At 40.2% G+C, this 16790-nt stretch overlaps 2 protein-coding genes across 6 annotated transcripts in view; one reads left to right on the top strand and one right to left on the bottom strand.

Annotated features, from left to right (window-relative positions):
• LOC121340408 (transcription initiation factor TFIID subunit 4-like) overlaps positions 1-136 on the bottom strand; it is a 42013-nt gene extending 41877 nt beyond the window's left edge. The window contains exon 1 of the mRNA XM_041413140.1: positions 80-136. Coding sequence (XP_041269074.1) covers positions 80-136 — 57 coding nt within the window. The remainder of the gene's footprint in view (positions 1-79) is intronic.
• HIVEP1 (HIVEP zinc finger 1) overlaps positions 1-16790 on the top strand; it is a 121301-nt gene that overhangs the window by 2130 nt on the left and 102381 nt on the right. For 4 of the 5 annotated variants that reach the window (XM_041413125.1, XM_041413119.1, XM_041413120.1 and 1 more), the window contains exon 2: positions 2197-2343. In XM_041413125.1, coding sequence (XP_041269059.1) covers positions 2304-2343 — 40 coding nt within the window. In that variant the 5' untranslated portion in view covers positions 2197-2303. Of the gene's footprint in view, positions 1-40; positions 1545-2196; positions 2344-16790 lie in introns of those variants that run through there. The other variant, XM_041413122.1, reaches the window with a different exon arrangement.

Genomic DNA, 16790 nt, shown 5'->3' with positions numbered 1-16790 from the left:
TTCCTCCCCTTGTTCGAGCGAGGGAGGGAATGACTTTTGGCGTGGGTCCTGCCCGGTGTTTCCGCCGTGGCTCTCACACGGCCATCTCCTCCCCGAAGGAGAGGGTCCTGCTGGCGAGCGGGAAGCTTGGTGGCATTAAAGCGTCAGTAGGATGTCGTTTGTGCTGCAGGGAAGCGTCGGGAAGGGGCTCCCGATTTACGGAGACGCCGGGGTTTTTCAAACTCTCGCTCCAAATAACTTGTGTTAAGAAGTGACGGTGTTTATTAGCGTCTTTAAAAACCTCAGCCCAGCCCTAGGGACTTTCCCAGTCAAGCCAGAGGAGAGGGGGGGGACTGGGGCTCAGGGAGTGCTGGTCGCTTTAAGCCATCCAGCCACTTTTCTCCATTTCTAGTTCGTGCCTAAGACCTGGAAAATGGACCTGTTAGCGTAAATTTTTATTTAATTTCTAAATATTTCTGTTATGCTTGCAGATAAACTGGTATGAGTTAACAGCTTGACAGGCACTGTGCTCTGTTTCAGATTTTTTCCGTCTTTTTGCTTCAACGTGCGATAATACCCTAGTGAAGAATCATTTAGTCAGAATAACATTTTCCAGCTTTCCTGTGTGTCAGTTGCAGTATTTTTTTTTCTCCTGTTCGGGTCTTTTTATGCAGCAACAGACAAAAGAAACATTAAAAATTAATGATTGTATTCCTCGACAGTATGTAGACTGAAGGGGTGGTTGCAAATAGTCTATTTTAATTGGGTTTGAATTAAATTTCCTCAGAAACATGGTTGCCTTGAAAAACAGTATAAGTGCCCCTAAATTAATACTTACAAAAAATGCTAAAAATTCTACATCCTTCCTCCTTCAAACAGCTGTCCTTAATCAATTTGCCTATATTAGGGGCTATTTCAAAGTTCATGCAGTTTTTGAAGAATTCTTCCTAGTGTTTACTAAAAGGAAAAATCTGTTAACATGAAGTAGAATTGCTATAAAAAGAAGCAGAAACTTGTTATTTTTAAATTTTGTTTAGATGGAAGAGTGTAATTACACCAGTAATTTTCTTTAAGTTCTTGTGTGTAAGTAGTTTTCCATAAGTCTTTGAGAGATTTCACATCCTGTATCAGAAACTGAACAAAACACTCATGGAACTGTTAGCAATTCCTAAGAGTGTTTGAAAAGTAAGAAAGTGCAGGTAGGTCAAGAGCTAGTGTGATTTTCGCCTGTACACTGATATTTCCGCCGAACTGTCCCATGGGGAATTCTTCCAAACTTACATGCTGCATGTAAGGATTCTGTAGGTAATGTTACAAATAGGATGATGCTTTGTGTGTTTGCTCTCCCCTCTGTACTTCCCCCACCCGAAGTTGAAGATGTGTATCTGAAAGCCAGACGCCAAATTTTTTGTTTTAATTTTTTGGATTTATTTGCATGAGACGAGGGTTGTTGGAAGATGTTTTCTGGCTAGAAAACAGCTGACAAATGTGGAAAAGTGTTTTCGTTTTCTCATGCTTCCTGAGTAATCCTAAAAGGAGTTTCAGCCTCACGTGGTTTTCCTAAGGTACTGGAACGCTTGGCTCCATAAAACCTGTTGAGGAATCCGTTCAGTGCAGGTTGTGCGGCCACACCGGGAGCTGCAGGTTGAGCTCTGGGTGGCGGGAGCCCGGGGCAAGAGGCCGGGAAGTGGTGCCGACGCTTTGCACAACAAAGGGCACGAGGATATGCGGCCCTGCCAGGGGACAGGGACACAGCAGGGACCCAGGACTCAGCTGGAAGACCCCAACTCTGGCACGCATAAGACTGGGAGGGTGCAACAGCCTGGGGGTTCCTTGAGGATCCCTCCTCTGAGGCACCAGCTTGGGCTGTTACTCTGTTCTTGCACCGTGAAAAAATTACTTTAAGGGACCAGGGGTCTGTGACTCTGCTGTGGGAGACGTGGGTTGAGCCGGCAAGGAAATATTGTCTGTGTGAGAGTGGAGGGAGTCAAGCCTGCTGTGGAGAGAATTCGGTCCCAGCAGTGTAACTGGTGGTCGGAGTGTGGCTGCCAGGGTGGCTCCTGGGCTGTCAGACAGGAAAGTTTCCTTAGCAAATCATAGGTGCAGAAATATTTCTTGCTAATTTCCATAGTCATTTGAGGATGAAAGGGATCTGATAGGTATCTTTGTTTTTCTTATTGATGCCTACATCTCATAACTTTCTCTCTGTTTTTTTAGCATACGGATTAACTGAGCCCCTTGACAAGTTTATGGAGCTGCCATCTCTCTGCTTGCTGTACTTTCCGTTTCTGAGAGGAGAAAGTGGTGCATGAGATTAGAGGAAAATGCCTCGGACAAAGCAGATACATCCCAGAAATCTGAGAGGTATGTAGCTCTCAGTTGAGAAGGAAAAGCTCTTGGGAAATTCGGCTGCAGTTTCAATTATGAGGTTAAAGGAATATGTATTTAAGAAGTTGGTTTTGTTCCAAAAGTAGTTTGTAAGCAAGTTTTAGGAGTTGTCTGTGAGACTGCTCTAATTTTCACAGTGAAATAACTGGAACATGTCCTTATTCCTGCAGTCTGTACTTGACAGCATTCTTGATATTCTCCAGCCTACAGCAATAGCCAGCATGAACTTTGAAAATGCAAAGGAAGAAGCAGTTTCCTTATCAGAGAATTTACAGTTGAAATACAGGGGGAGGTGGGAAATGGGTGTGACATGGCAGAACTTGAAGTCCTGCAGCCGGTAGTTGTTTTTCTTTAATAGTTGTCAGTTTAGCTTGCTTTTGAGGGGATCAAAGCCTCCTCCCGTGCATGGTTTCTCACTATTTATCTATCATCTGTCACCCATGCTACCTTGAGCACTGCTAGGCTTGACCTTGGTCTCCTTGCTCTCCTGCCTTTGCGTGGCCACATGGTAGCTTGGCTGTAAGGGGTAAGCAGGTGAGAAAGCTGCTCTGCAAACTTGCAAGCTTGCATGTCCTGGCATTTCCTTGAACAAAATCCCAGTGTACTTTGCCAATCCCATGTGAATGTGAGGGATCTGATCCTATGGATATTTGTTACTGCCGTGGTAGAAGTGGCCCTAGAGGAATTAAATGAGAGGAAAAATGCAGGTCAGTTGAAGAGCAGACATCCATGGAGGAGAGGAACATGCTTCCATCCCTTCCATCCCTTTTACCCAGCTTTTGGAAGAACATGCTTCCACCTGCACCCTTACATGTAGCTGTCATCAGCTTTTTTCAGGTTAATTTTACAGTTGCAGTATGGAAGCATCCCTTCACAGGAAAAAAGCCATTAGAAAACCACAAACATCAACATAAAGCTTTAGGGGCAGGAACAGCATTTGATTCTGGTTTTAACTTTTTTTGTTGTCAAAACACAGCAAACATTCTCATGTGTCTCAGTTAGCTTACAGTTGAGAGTCTCTCAAGGGCTTGTGCATGCAGCTGTATCTGAGACCTCATGTTTGCAGACTGTTGTCATTGCTACCACTAACAATCTCTGCTGGAGAAGACATTTTTGCAGTGTCTTTATTCAGGAAGTGCTGAGTAGCATTTTGGTATGATGGATAAACCTCTCTCACAGATCAGAAATTTTACATTTCTCCTTACTGGATGTGAAGTAATAAATCACAGCTGAGTTTTCGATATTGCTGCTTACCAAGTTGCTGACATAACTGAGCTTATGTTTTCTGATCAAATATGAGAGTGATCTAATTTTAGTACTCTGACTGATATCTACTCCTGTATTGCTTGAAACTTAACAGGAGTTAGATCTATTGTAAAGCTCTCTATTCACTTAAATAAATAATCTAATTAAACTCTTTAATTGTGTAAGAAATTAGTTGCCTTTTTTTCCTTGCGTAATTTCTCCAGTCATTTAGCTTTTATCAACTCCCTTACAGCAGTTTTCATCAGTTCCTATTTTTCTAAAACTAATGGAGTTCTTGAATGAATTGAGATGGGTTCAATGTTGGGAAGGGAAATAGCAGTGTATACAGCAAGCCCATAGTTAGAAATTATGTTGGAACAGCTCAATGATTGTCAAAACTACAGAGGTTGCTGTAAACTTCAACACCTTGTGAGCAGATATTGCTACTGTCATGGGTTGTTAGAGGTGAAGTGATTTGAAAAATTAGTTTACTTCTCATTAGTTATACACTATTTCCATTTCTAGTCTAGATAATGAAGAAAACTGGATTTCACTTTCTTTAGGCTCCTTATCAGTCCCCGAGAGCATTGCAGAAAATACTTGCCTCAGTTTGTGCTGGAACTTGGGGAAACTGAAAGGTTTCACAGGTCTGTTTTCTGACAGCTTGTTTTTGCATATGCAAAGTTAGACACATCTTAAATTGATGCTATTAATTAACCATTAAAACTTTTTTAAAAGGGTGGTTTAGCATGTGGTTTAATCCATGGTTATTGGTATTGATGACAGCTAAGTGCGCAAAAAAACATAAATTTATATGGTCAAAGGTGAAACTCAGCAAACTTGGCAACCAAAAAAATATGTTCTGTAACGTTTGAAAGATGAAGGTGTAAGGTTAAGTAACCTGTGTTTTTACAGGTTTTTAGGTTAAAAGCTATTTTTAAGTTGTCTAAACCTGCTTGTCACCTTTTGTACTGTGTACAAAGAACACTCTATGGCCTTACCTGGCTTCTCCTTCCCTGCTGCCAGCTCCTCTCATTGCCCCATAGCAATCGAACTGCCAACAGCTTTAACTAGACTTGCTCAGAGCCCATCAATGTTTAACTTTTTTGGAGATCACTGCTGAACAACCCTTGAGACTCTCTATGCTGTTGTGCATTAGATGAGTTATTTGGGTTGCACTTGCAGTCCAAATCAGCCTGAAGAATAAATAACCAAGTTCAAGAACCTGAAGTATTTTCCCTTTAAAAAGCCCCACACGATCCCTCTCTCCCTTCCTGCCAAGAAAACACACAGGAGAAAAACCACCAAAGAGATTCCCCCCACACACACACTCCCGTTAGTTAATTTGAGGTTTGCTGCAATGTAGGAATAAGTTCTGAAGGTTTTAATATTGACTGTGTTTACTGTAAGCAACCTTATTGTCTGGGGAAAATAAAGGAACATTGTTTAATATAGAGAGCTAAATTTAAGATTTTGTCAGGAAACTCTTTGTTTTCTGTCATGGGTTGATTTTGCTCATTTTGTATATTCTGTGAAATCTGACAGCCTTTAGCAGAAAAGCTGCAGCCCTAAAGTCTTAGGATCAATGAAGATCCTGATACTCTGAAGATTGCACTGTCTTTTATCCTGAAGATTTCACTGTCTGCGTATAGATGATTCAGTATAGTGCTATACTGACCTGATTTTATAACAGGAAAAGAAACGTATATAAGTAAGATGGGGTATGGGATACATTATTTTGTAAATAAAAACAAATCTAATCAGTTGGCCATTTGTTTTCATGAATGTGTTAGTGATATGGCTTTAATGCCTGTCTGCATCTGAAAGAGCATGTTGAATGTGAAGGTACCAACAAGGCATGTGCTGTGCTGCCCTTGTTTCATTAGGTTGTTTTGTCACATCAGCCTTCCCTGCTTCTCACTGCAAATCCCTCCCTAACTTGAAACACGTTGCCATCACCAGTGGGCTGCTTTGGTAAGAGGAGTCGTGCACAGTGTCAGGCTGAGTCTCCTGACCAACTTAACAGTCAATGTCATCCCCAGCAGTGGGGCTGCGTGGCTGAAATTTGAGAGAAATTACAGTTTTCCATGTCTCAAAGAAAGATGTGGATTGGATGCATGGAAGTTCTGGAGAGTGTTTAGTAGTTTCAGAGGTGAAGGCCAAAGGTATGCATGGGAAAAGCCTGGCATGGGTTGTCCATCAGTGATGTGATTGGAGCTGAGTTCATAAGCGGGTGTTCCTGATGTTGTCCTAGTCGTTGAAATATTAAGGGTGTGTATTGTGTTGCTAATCAAAAGCATCATCATTTCTCCTTCAGAAAACAAAAAGGAAAATATTTGCAAAAGAGGAAAAGACCTGTCTCGCTCAGACACCCAGAGGTCTCATTTTCTTATTTTTCTTTACCATTTTAGCTCACTAAAACTAACAAAAAGACTCCTTTGCATGTGGCTGCACCCTGTATTTACATGGCCAATTGATCCATGTATGTAACAAAATATTTTATGGAATCTGTAATGTATTCCCAGAAGTACAGTTACATTAGAGAATCATACTTTTAGCAGGGCTGAGTGGGCTTGGTTTGTTGTCAGATGGTTGTGAGGATGTAGAAGGAAAAACGGCTCATGTTTTTGTTTACTTAAAAGTACCCAATTGCAGAGTTTAAAATGAAAAGTTTTCTTATGTGTACCCTGTTTAGTACAGTGATGTGATTCACCAAAACAAAACTGTAACAAATATTTTGAATTTTGTCTCTTTCTAGATAAGCTTTCTGTTATTTTTTCAGAAGACAAGTTGTTGCTGTTTTTCCTTTTTCAGTCAAGTATTTCTCTTTGGAAACAATGGCAGACAGGCCCATAATGTTCAACAGCCGCTTCCAAATCTTCTAGTGCTTTGCATTTGATAAGGAAATGCAAGTATAATATGAGTAACTTTGCTGAATAGGTTGATATCTTTGCAGTAATCTAAAAAGCATGCTTAAGTTTGCTGGAAAGCTGTGTATGTAATGGCCTTAAAATGTCCAGAAGAGCTGGGCATCTTCTGCTTCTCAAGTGTGAGTTAGCAAAGTCTCTCTGTGTTGTTTTAAGATTGTAATGTGCTTTTTGTGCTGAAATAGGTCTGTCTATGTTGAAAGCTGACAGATTGATGTTCCTTATTAGTGTTGGTTGTGTAGTCTGTATAAGTTACGAATAGATTTGTGTGCTGTGCTTTATTAATGATTTTCATCAAATGCCTTAATAAAAATATTGAGCTTTCTCAGGGCTTGCTTCTAGAATTTGTGCTTGCTTGAGTCAAAATAAGTGTAAAAGCACACTTGACTTTTGGGTCTTGGTATTGTTTCTGAGACAAAAATGGTGCCCTAATTTAGGATGTTCCAGAGGGAGTGCTGGTGCAGTATTAGTACATCAGAAGTGCTGGTGGTCTGCACTTTGTAGCTTACTTGTGGGCATCTGTAAAGGTGTTGCATATGTGTCCTGCCTAAGTTTCTGGGGCAAGAGTGAGACACAGGTGGAACAAGAAGTCAGAGTTTTGACTTGTTGACTTCGCTACAGAAGATATCCCATGATTTGGCAGCAGTTTTTGTTTCTGTATGTCAGATAGTTTCATATAATTTCTTCTGCAAACCAAATCTGAGCTCCAGACGTCTCTCATGAAGGTAGAGAGAATACATGGCTCTACTGATTTATCACCAACTGGAGTACCAGCAGATCCACCTGTAGTGCAGTGAACAAACAGATCTCTTGTTGACCACAGCAGTACTCTCTTCCTGTGTGTCTTGAGTTTCTCGTTTGGGATGTGGAAGGATGTTTCTTGTTTTCCTTTTCTTTGCTTTATGGTTAAAGGTGTAAGATCTTTAGTCTGTGTCTTATGGTGTGTATGGTCCAGCGTCTTGCACATTAGATGCCAATGTGCCTGCAGACCTTAAATTTTATTGTAATGTGAATGATGTCTAAATGCAATAAACTGTCCCACATACTCCATGGTGTAAGAAGGGCTATGTTTAAAGCTGCAATTTGCCACCTTTTCCAGTCACCTCTGTTGCTCCTGTCTCATTGTGCCATGTTCCCAAATTTGATAATGTGTTTTCAGCAGGTTGTAGACCTATTCACTGCCAGGATGGTTAGGGTCTTTTGTCAGTAGCCACAGTTGATGGACAAAAGCCTGTTGAGAGTGGATTGCAAGAGAGGAGGGAACAGTAGGGTGGACAACACTGGTCACTGTTGCCTTGAGACAATTGTGTTGAATTTCTGCCTCTTCCACAGAGTTTCTTGTATTGAGACTCAGATTTTGTTACACCAAACCTTTGCAGCCACCCGCTAATGGTGAGTGCTGCACTTCACCTTGAGATACTCAGGCCCAAGTTCTGAGTTTATGCAACAACAGTTGTTTGACTATAGTGACAGTTTGGTGGAAAATACTGCAAAAGTGCAAGGTACATTAAAAAAAAAAAAATCAAGGTTTAGGAGATGTAAGCTGAAGATCCAAAATTGGCTAACAATTTTGGCACATCTTTTAATCTGTCTCTGAATCTCTCTATGCCTCTGTTTTCTGCTGTAAACTGAAGATACCAGTTCCACATCAGCTTTTAATGACTCAGAAGATGAAGTTGTTAGTGTTGTGAAGCAGACACTTGGTGGCTAAATAACGGAAAAGATGATGAAGAAACTGGTAGTAAACAGAGCCAAGCAGTGAGCACAGCTCAGTTTGCAACTGGCTTCGTTTGCATAAACACCCTTGCTTTTGGCATCCTCCAACTTCTTGCTGCTTCACCTCACAGTCTTAACATTTAGAAGGTACTCTTAAAGCTTACTTCCTAGCTTCTAAAATACCAAACTAAAAGCCCAAGACATTCCACCATATCGAACCACAAAGTTCTTCTATGAGCCATCCATGTTTTGGGACCTCAAGCTGCAGCGCAGGTTGCTGTTGTGTGAGCTGGGCAGCATGTGCTGGTGTGCCCTGCCTGGACCTGGCACAGGGCTCTGGGGAAAGGAATCTCTCCCATCAGTGAGTGTTCGTCATCATGAGTCAGAGTTTCACGCGGTTGTCGAGAAAGCCCCTGAAGCCAGAAGGGAATACTCATTGGCAGGAAAAAACTCTAGAGAGGAACACGTTTAATGTAATCTCCCAGTTGTTTTTGAGACTGGTTTTAAGCCATTGCTGCTGGAAAAGGAGGTGGTTCTGCCTCCTGCCCACCTCAGATGCTTGTTGCCCTTCACACTTGTCTGTTTGCTGACCCTGCCAAGGAAGAAGTAGTGGTACCAGGAGCAAGTTATACCAGCATCATCTGGGTTGGCTTTTTGGGCTGGGTTGGTCGTTCCCTGGTGCTGTACACCCTTGCTGGAGCTGGTGGCAGTGGCAGACAGGGAGAGAGTGCAGAGGCGGGAGTTGCCTTGAGCCTCTTGCTTGAACTCATGGTGAAACTATGTTGTAAGCCTCTATTTCCCATCTGTGAGCAGCAGGCTTTTTTGAGCTTCTTTAATTGCCCAAAAGCAGGTCTAGATTTTCATGAGGATAACAAAAGGTGTGTTCCCTGTTTCTGCTTTCTTTGCTTTGCTTTCCAGAATTCTCCTTCTCCTGACGAATTTCCAAACTTTACAAGTGATACAGGTTCTTAATGGATGACTTTAGGAATTTTATTGTACTGGTAAGCCAGCAGGAAACTGAACTGGTCTCAGCTGACACCTTAATGAAAAAGAAAATAAAGCACTCTCTAAAATTCGGCATAGAATTTTCATTCAGAATTAAAAAAAATCAGCTAAGATGTATCAAATTAATAAGGAGATCCAAAAAACTAAACTAAAAACTTCATTGTAGCTGGCACTGACAGCTCTGAATATGTATAGATTTTTGCATATTCATGCTAAATATTGGGAAAAGAGAATTGGGATAATACAGAGAGAATCTGCTGGATATAGATCATGGTGAAAATAGGTGCTTTCAGAGGGAGTTAAAAGAATGTGAAGGAGGAACGTGTAAGAATGGTATTCCAGCTAACAGGATTGGAAAGAAATACCCGCAAGAATGTTGATAAAAAATAAAAAAATGGAGGGAGGAGCTTAGTTTTACTCTCTTACTTCTCTTTTACTTTCAGGAAACAACAAATTGCATTTTTGTGGAATAGAAAACCATTATAATTGCAGTTAGATATCAGTCTTGAGCTAGAAAGGAATGGTCAAGGGTAATGTAAAAAAAATTGAATTCCTATGGAAACAAAAAAGTAGCAGTGAACTGGGACTTGAAAGCTATATATAAGCCAGTTTAGATTTCTTTCAGAATTCACTGAAGTGGAAACAGTGCACGTCTTTAAATCTGCATCACCTTTACATCTGTATCTTCTTTATTGCTAATTGAGCGTGGAGGAAGAAATGCTGCAGAATTTGACATTTGCTGAAGCACGAACTCCAGCGTGTTAGGAAGGTCATGAAGAAAATGGTAGCTGTGGAAAGAGAAACAAAAAGTAAGATTTCAGCTGATGTTCCTGCATGTATTTCTGTTACAGCAGGCAGCTGACCTTAGGATGAAACTAAGACCAGTCTTTTGAGATTGAGAACAATTCTATTTTCTAAGAGCCAAGCTTTCTTATGAGCAGTTAGGAGAATGTGGCTTTTTGTTTAGTTTTCTGGGTTTTTTTGAAATCGTCGCATCTCAGAATCCATATTTGGGTTGCTGTATGTAAGGTAACTTTAAATGGTGGGAGGGTGTGTGTGTGTTTATGTGTAAAAAACCAGAACAACAAATGAAAAACGCAACAGCCACCACTAATATGTAACCATCTGAAAGAAACATGTAAACAGCAAAATTCCAGAGAACCTTGGTTAAGAGAGCATTCTTGCAGATTTATAGTCAACTACAACTTAAATGGCTGTTTTGAAAAAGGCAAAGGCTTGTGGTCTGGTGTTTTCACAATTGACTTTTTAGGGCTTCAGAACTATGCAAGTTTGTCTGTTGACCCCTGTCAGTATTTTCAGACTTTGAAGTCTTCAGTCCACTGGGCTTTGCAGTTGTGGTAGTGTTACTGCCATGTCTTATATCCAGCCCAATAAACTATCCAAGAACTTTATTACCATTTAAAAATACCTTGTTCTAATTCATTCTCCTTAATAAAAATACCAGAGGAATAAATAACAAATAATAAAGCCAATGTTACTATGATTGAAAGGGCTTGTGTCCCAAATACTTGCCTGCTGCTCCAGGTGAGGATTCTTATCTGTGGAAAGAATTCCCAGTCTTCAGCTGGGCAGACAGGCATGCAGGCAGGACCTTGGGCAGGGAGCTCAGTAACACAGTTGCCTGGGTGTTAGGTGGGAGCATCTGTTTGACCTAACCCTTTGCAAAATTGTTGAGAAGATGAGAACTGTTTTTTTTCTAACCACAGTCAGTTGCTACCTTCAAAACAGTCGCTCATAGCCCTCCTTAATGTATTCAGGAAACTTTGCAAAAGACTCTGTTTTGAGTTATGTTGTTCTGTTTTGGTTTTTAATGCAGGAATTGTTCCCTTTCATGGTGTGTATTCTGAGTTTCTTCTTACAATCAGATGTTTTGATTTCAAATTGCAAACTGCTGTAAATATGCTGGATAACATAAAGGAGACTTCCTAAAGCCACACATTTTTAGAGAGCTGGTTATACCAGTACAAAGTTCCTAGGCTGGTTCATTCTTTGGCATGTTGGACTTCTGCGTTAAGCATTTTAGTTCAGTAATGGCTTATGAGATTATGAAGAGAGAAACTGGGGCTCTTAGTTGGAAAAGTAAGATTTTACTTGCTATGTTAAAACAGATGAATAAACTGGATTTCAGGTTTCCAAATCACATTCATTGGGCAAAGTGCAGCATTTCCCACCACTTGTTTAAAGGTATAATAACTCAGAATATTTATATTAAGAGGAAGGAGGGGGAAATAAAACACCATGGCAGATTTTTGGAGCATTCAATAAAGCATTTATGGGGGAAGTAGAGAAGCTCTAGTTCAGTAGGTGAGGCTGTGCTGTTTGTTTTTAAGTAAAAGCTTTTAAAATGCCTTTAAAACTTCTCTGAGTCAGGCTGCTCAGAGACTATGCTGGCTTAGGAATTCCTGTACGACCTTTGGTGGCAGGCTGACGAAGAAATCTCTTTGTAAGGATCCACAGGTTTTGAAAAGCAGGAGGATTTTTGCTAAGACAAAGTTGAAAAACTATCTGTAATTAAAAATTTAATATTTATCAAATGCATGTGGCCAGTTCAGTAAACTGGACTTAGCATCTTTGATTACCAACAGAAAGTAGAGAATGCATGTTCATATTTTAAATACCCTATGAACTTTCTTCCCTCTGAATTCCTGTGTGTTTTAAAGATAAGTTCCCAGCAAATACCCTTTGTAAATTCCAGGATAGACCTCCTGAGCTGAAACTGGGAAAGGTTTGGAATGAGCTGCAGGGAGGAAAACTGCAGTTCAGCAGGAGCCCGTGGTGTAGTGTCGCTACAAAACAACTGTGTGTGTGTTCCTAGTTACCTATGAAATATGTGGCTTACTCCCTGCCAGCGGTGGTAGTCATGGAATATCCCGAGCACACCGCATGATTTCCTCTGATTTTTGGTCTAATTTTGGGGGTTGGGAAGTAGGGTAAGTTAATATTAAATGGCATTGTTTTTAACTGCTGAGCTCTGTTAAGTCAGATGGGAGATTGCAGGCTTGTTCTTACCCTAAAGGTTGCAGTGCAGACAGAATACAGAGCCAGGAAAAAGAAAAAAAGTGTGTGGAAGTGGCACTTAAAATATAATTGCTGTGGTGGTTTTGCTGTTCCATTACTGTAAGGAATCTCTAGCTACCGTGCTTTTTGAAGTGAAGTGCATGTCTCATACTCAGTAGATGTATGGATTTTACCTTTCTCCCTGCTTTAGGATTTCTTACAGAAATAAGTATTTCTGTCACAGGTTCATGAACAAAACAGACAAATGGTGTATGTATTAATAATGTTTCAAATACTATATTGGTATAATTTTTATTAGCAGAATACCTAATATAGCCAAGTGTTCCTGTAATTCTCCACTGTCAAGAGGCAGAGCAAGATATGTACATGGCAGAGTTTAATGCCTGGAATTGTAAAAGAGCGTAAGGGCAGTGCTTTTGTGGCTGAGAGGCAGATTAGGAACTGTGAAAATACTAAGCTTTATTGAAAGAATGATTTAGTAATTTTCAAACGTTTCTTTATGTAATTTACAATGAGGACGTGCTGCATTTTTCTCAAGTATTGCATGTATTTGTTAGGAGGTGTGATAGTACCCTTTTTTGTTTTAACAGTTTATGGAACACTTAATTTTGTCTTCCCCTGGTGCTTTTTTCTTTATTTTACACAACATAAATTTCTGTGACAATAAAATATTACATTTATTTTAGAACACTGCCTATGCGTGCTATATCCAGATATATGTGCCTGTTAGTATGTTCAGAATAGTGTTTTCCTTACATGCTTTTTTTCCTTTTCTTTCTTAAAATTCTGAAATGGTGATGTAACTTTTGGAGATACCAGGAGAAATTGCTGTTCTCATACCAGATGGTTTTCCTTTTGTCAGACTTATGAAATGCAATTGGTCCTTAGTGCCCTTTCAGCAAGGTCTGGTACCAGAGTTGCTGCAGAACCTGGCTGCCATCCTGTTCATGTACATGAAGTCCATTGCTGCAGTGGAAGAAAGCATGCCAGTTTGTCTTGTTTGGCTGCTAAAACGTGGGTCTGCTTCTCTGTTGAAAGGGCCAATCCTCTCTCTCCTAGACTCATTAATTAGGCTAGAATCCTATCCTAGAGTGAGAGGGCATCATACACAGATGGGGCACATCCCAGAGCTCTTGGGACATTTTCATAGGCACCCAGGTGGGATGTGGGCTTGACAAAAAACACATTTTAATTATTAATGTTTCTCCAGTATCTTATTACTGACTTCTATCATGCCTTTTCAAAATTAAATAAAGAATTTAAGAATTTATTTCTTGAACAGCTTCTTTTTTTCTTCTTCTGTGCTTTTTTTTCATTTCTATGATTCTGCCTGCTCTGCAAGTATGACAAACAGTCCAATGGGCATCTAGGAAACAGAAAAATTCATAGTGTCATCTTATTCCTGCCTGGTTTTCCCTCCTGTTTCCAAACCTGAAAAAACTTTGATAGTGAGAACATCTCATGCATTTCATTTTGCTCCTTGAACAAAGTTGTAGATACCAAAAGATGCAGTTAAAGCATGTTCTTCAGGAATAACATCTGTATAGTGCTTTAAAAAAGCAGAGCAAGGAGCTGGCTGTAGAGAAGCGAGGTTTGAAGGATGGGATACCTGTATGTAATGTGCTCGGGAAGCAAGGACAAGTAATGGATCTTCAGTATATCTGAAAACTGACCCCATTATTTTAGGCAGTGTTTCTGCAAACAGTGTCTCCAAGATAAAGAGAAAGTGTGCATATGGCTGCATTTCTCATAGTCTGTATAAACACATTTAGGACTGCTTGAAAGTGCAAAAAAAAAAAAAAAGGTTAATATCGGAATATTTCCCCAACTTTTACAGTAATTTTAGCTCTTTTGTTCTTTTTTGGGGAAGGGGGAGGAGAGTGGGATGGGCAGAGCAGTTCTCAGTTTTCCCATTTGTAGGAGATTCACATTCTAGACTTTCATTCTTTTGAATGTTCAACGATCAAGCTATGGCAAAACACTGATGAGATTTTCCAGTAGATCTCTTTTCTTCAGTCAAAGAAAACTTGAGTGTGATAAGCAGGCTGATGTGCCCCACATGCCTGGCAGACTCCTTTCTTGTGTCACTTTGTAGCTTCGGGGGTAAAAGGTAGATTGAAGCCATTAGAATATATTTTCCTGTGGACCTTAGTATTGCCTGCAGTCAAGTGGTAAAATCTTTTAAATGCTGCTTGTGAATTTCTGATTTTTCTGCTAAATCATGATTTGCACAGCATGGCCAGTGGTGGTCCTAGCTCACCAGCATTGGCCTTCTGTAGCTGGATGCATTAATTTATAAAAGCTGTTAAAAAATACTTGGAAACAGAGAATCTGATGAGAATCTGAATATTAATTTCATACAAGTGGGAACTATTGGCCTGAAAAGGATGTAGTGGTCAGTGTTTTCCAGAGCTGAAAGTTTTCCAGAGCTGGAAGTTTTCCAGAGCTGAAAGTTTCTGGCTAACCATGTAGTTCTGCAAGGGCATTCAGAAATATGAAATATTTTAAAATTTCTGTTATGAGGAAAAGGGAGAGAGGAGACAAAGCCTGGTGTTAAGATAACAGAAAAGGGTTAATGCAAATGCACATTTATGTAGTGGTTACCTGCAATTAAATTGCAGTCTCATATTTCTAAGAAACTCTGTCCTAAAATGTGTCTCTTGAGCCAATGTTGTAAGTAATCAGCTTTTTCTCCAAGAGGCTTTAAAAACACAATTTTGGCAACAGTAACTAAGGCGGTATTTTACAGAAGAGCCCCCAGTAAATGGAAAGCAAGCTGGTAATCAGTTTTGATTAACGGATCTGCATTCTGTTATTTAAATGTTTATATCCTGATTAGCATTTAGGCTGAATTTAAATATGCAATTTTATTTTAGCAAAATATGAGGCATGGAGAATGGAGATAATCATTCAGATGCTAAATGCTGGGGATGTAAGGTGAAGAATGTGCACCCACCTCACTCAGCCTTGTAAAGTGATATTGATGTGACTGATATTTTCACTTCATTTGTGGGATTACGGAGTTTCATAATCAAATATGACTAAAGGAAGAAGTGTTCATGTCGCTTAAGTTACAAAACTAAATTTTAAATTAAGTATTAAGACTTTTGCTGTTCATGAACTAAATGTCTCCTGCTCCTCATTTTGTTAAACACAAAGCAAGTTGAGCCGGTACAAAAGTTTGTAAGTTTTTTCTTGATTATTTTAAGAATTGCCAATCTATGATAGCATCTAATCATCTAAATCTGCATTTCCACTGCTTCATATATGTGTGGAGAATAGCTACTGTTCCTTATGTTGCTCATGATGTGGTTTTTTTCCCATGCAAAAGCACTGATTCTGATGACAATTATTAGGTACCAGAGATGGCGGTTTGCTCTGACAAATCACTTCGGCTGCAAAGCTGATACTTCGTGGCCAAAGGAGCATGCACATCTTTCTGGGTTACAGATCCCAACTTTGTGGAAAACTGACTGATTCACCAGAAAGGTTGGCCTGCCACGTAAGCATGCCATAAAAAACGAGCATCTGACAGCTCTGTGGCTTGAAATAGTGGATCTGACACAGGCATATGGAAAATTCATGCAACAGGGATACTGTATCAAAACAATTTCTGTAGAGAGGCAAAACGGAATCCTTTCCCTCCCTTCCTCCCCTCCTTTGCTTTCTCGTGACTCTGTTTTTATGTTGTTTGCTTCTTACCCTTTGCCTTTTAAATGGTGCCTCTTCAAAAACTGACATCTTACACAAGGATTGAGCTGTTCTCAAAGAAATTTTCGGTAGAGTGATTTAAGTTTAAAGGGGAGTATTCACACAGGGATAACATCAGGTGGGATGGTGGGACACTTCTGAAAAGCCATGGCTCCTCTTCCTCTTAATGTGAGTGCCTGAAGGGAAAGACAGTGCACTGTGCTCCTGAGTTGGACAGGGAATTCCTGCACAGGATGACTTGACTCTTCCTTCTTCCAAAGCAAACTTTTTCTATGCCTTCTGATGAGACAAACCTTTTCTCCCCTCCACCTGCTGTATTCTGTTGCATTAGGTTTGATATCCTCTGCAAGGTTTCTTATTAGTCTTCTACCTGGGCTTGTAGAGCAAAGATTTCTGTTTACACGGAAGGACTTCTGTTGTTGAGCTGGCAGAGGTTTTGAGGACTGGGAAGGGATAGAAAGTAAACATATGCAAGCAACAAATGGAACAATCACCCTCCTCTCATGGTGAGCAAGTCTATAACTGATATTACTGGCTTGTTTTTTTTCATGATTTTCTTTTTTTTAATCCTCCCCTTCTGCTTTTCACATTTTTCACCAACTGTCATTAGGGTTTCCATAATTTTAGCTGCACTTTTTTCAACAGGCCTTTGAAAATAAGATGTTGCTGTTACAGCTACCCCAAAGCAAAGAAGCAGAGGCACAGGAGGATTAAGAGACAGCTTGAGCAAGGTGTGTAGGCACCCACTCTCTGCTAAAGCCTGAGGAGCTGTTGTGCCCA

This window comes from Onychostruthus taczanowskii, unplaced genomic scaffold, assembly GCF_017590055.1.
Source record: "Onychostruthus taczanowskii isolate IOZ18803 unplaced genomic scaffold, ASM1759005v1 scaffold40, whole genome shotgun sequence".
Taxonomy (NCBI): domain Eukaryota; kingdom Metazoa; phylum Chordata; class Aves; order Passeriformes; family Passeridae; genus Onychostruthus; species Onychostruthus taczanowskii.
This window is presented reverse-complemented; position numbering and strand designations above follow the sequence as displayed.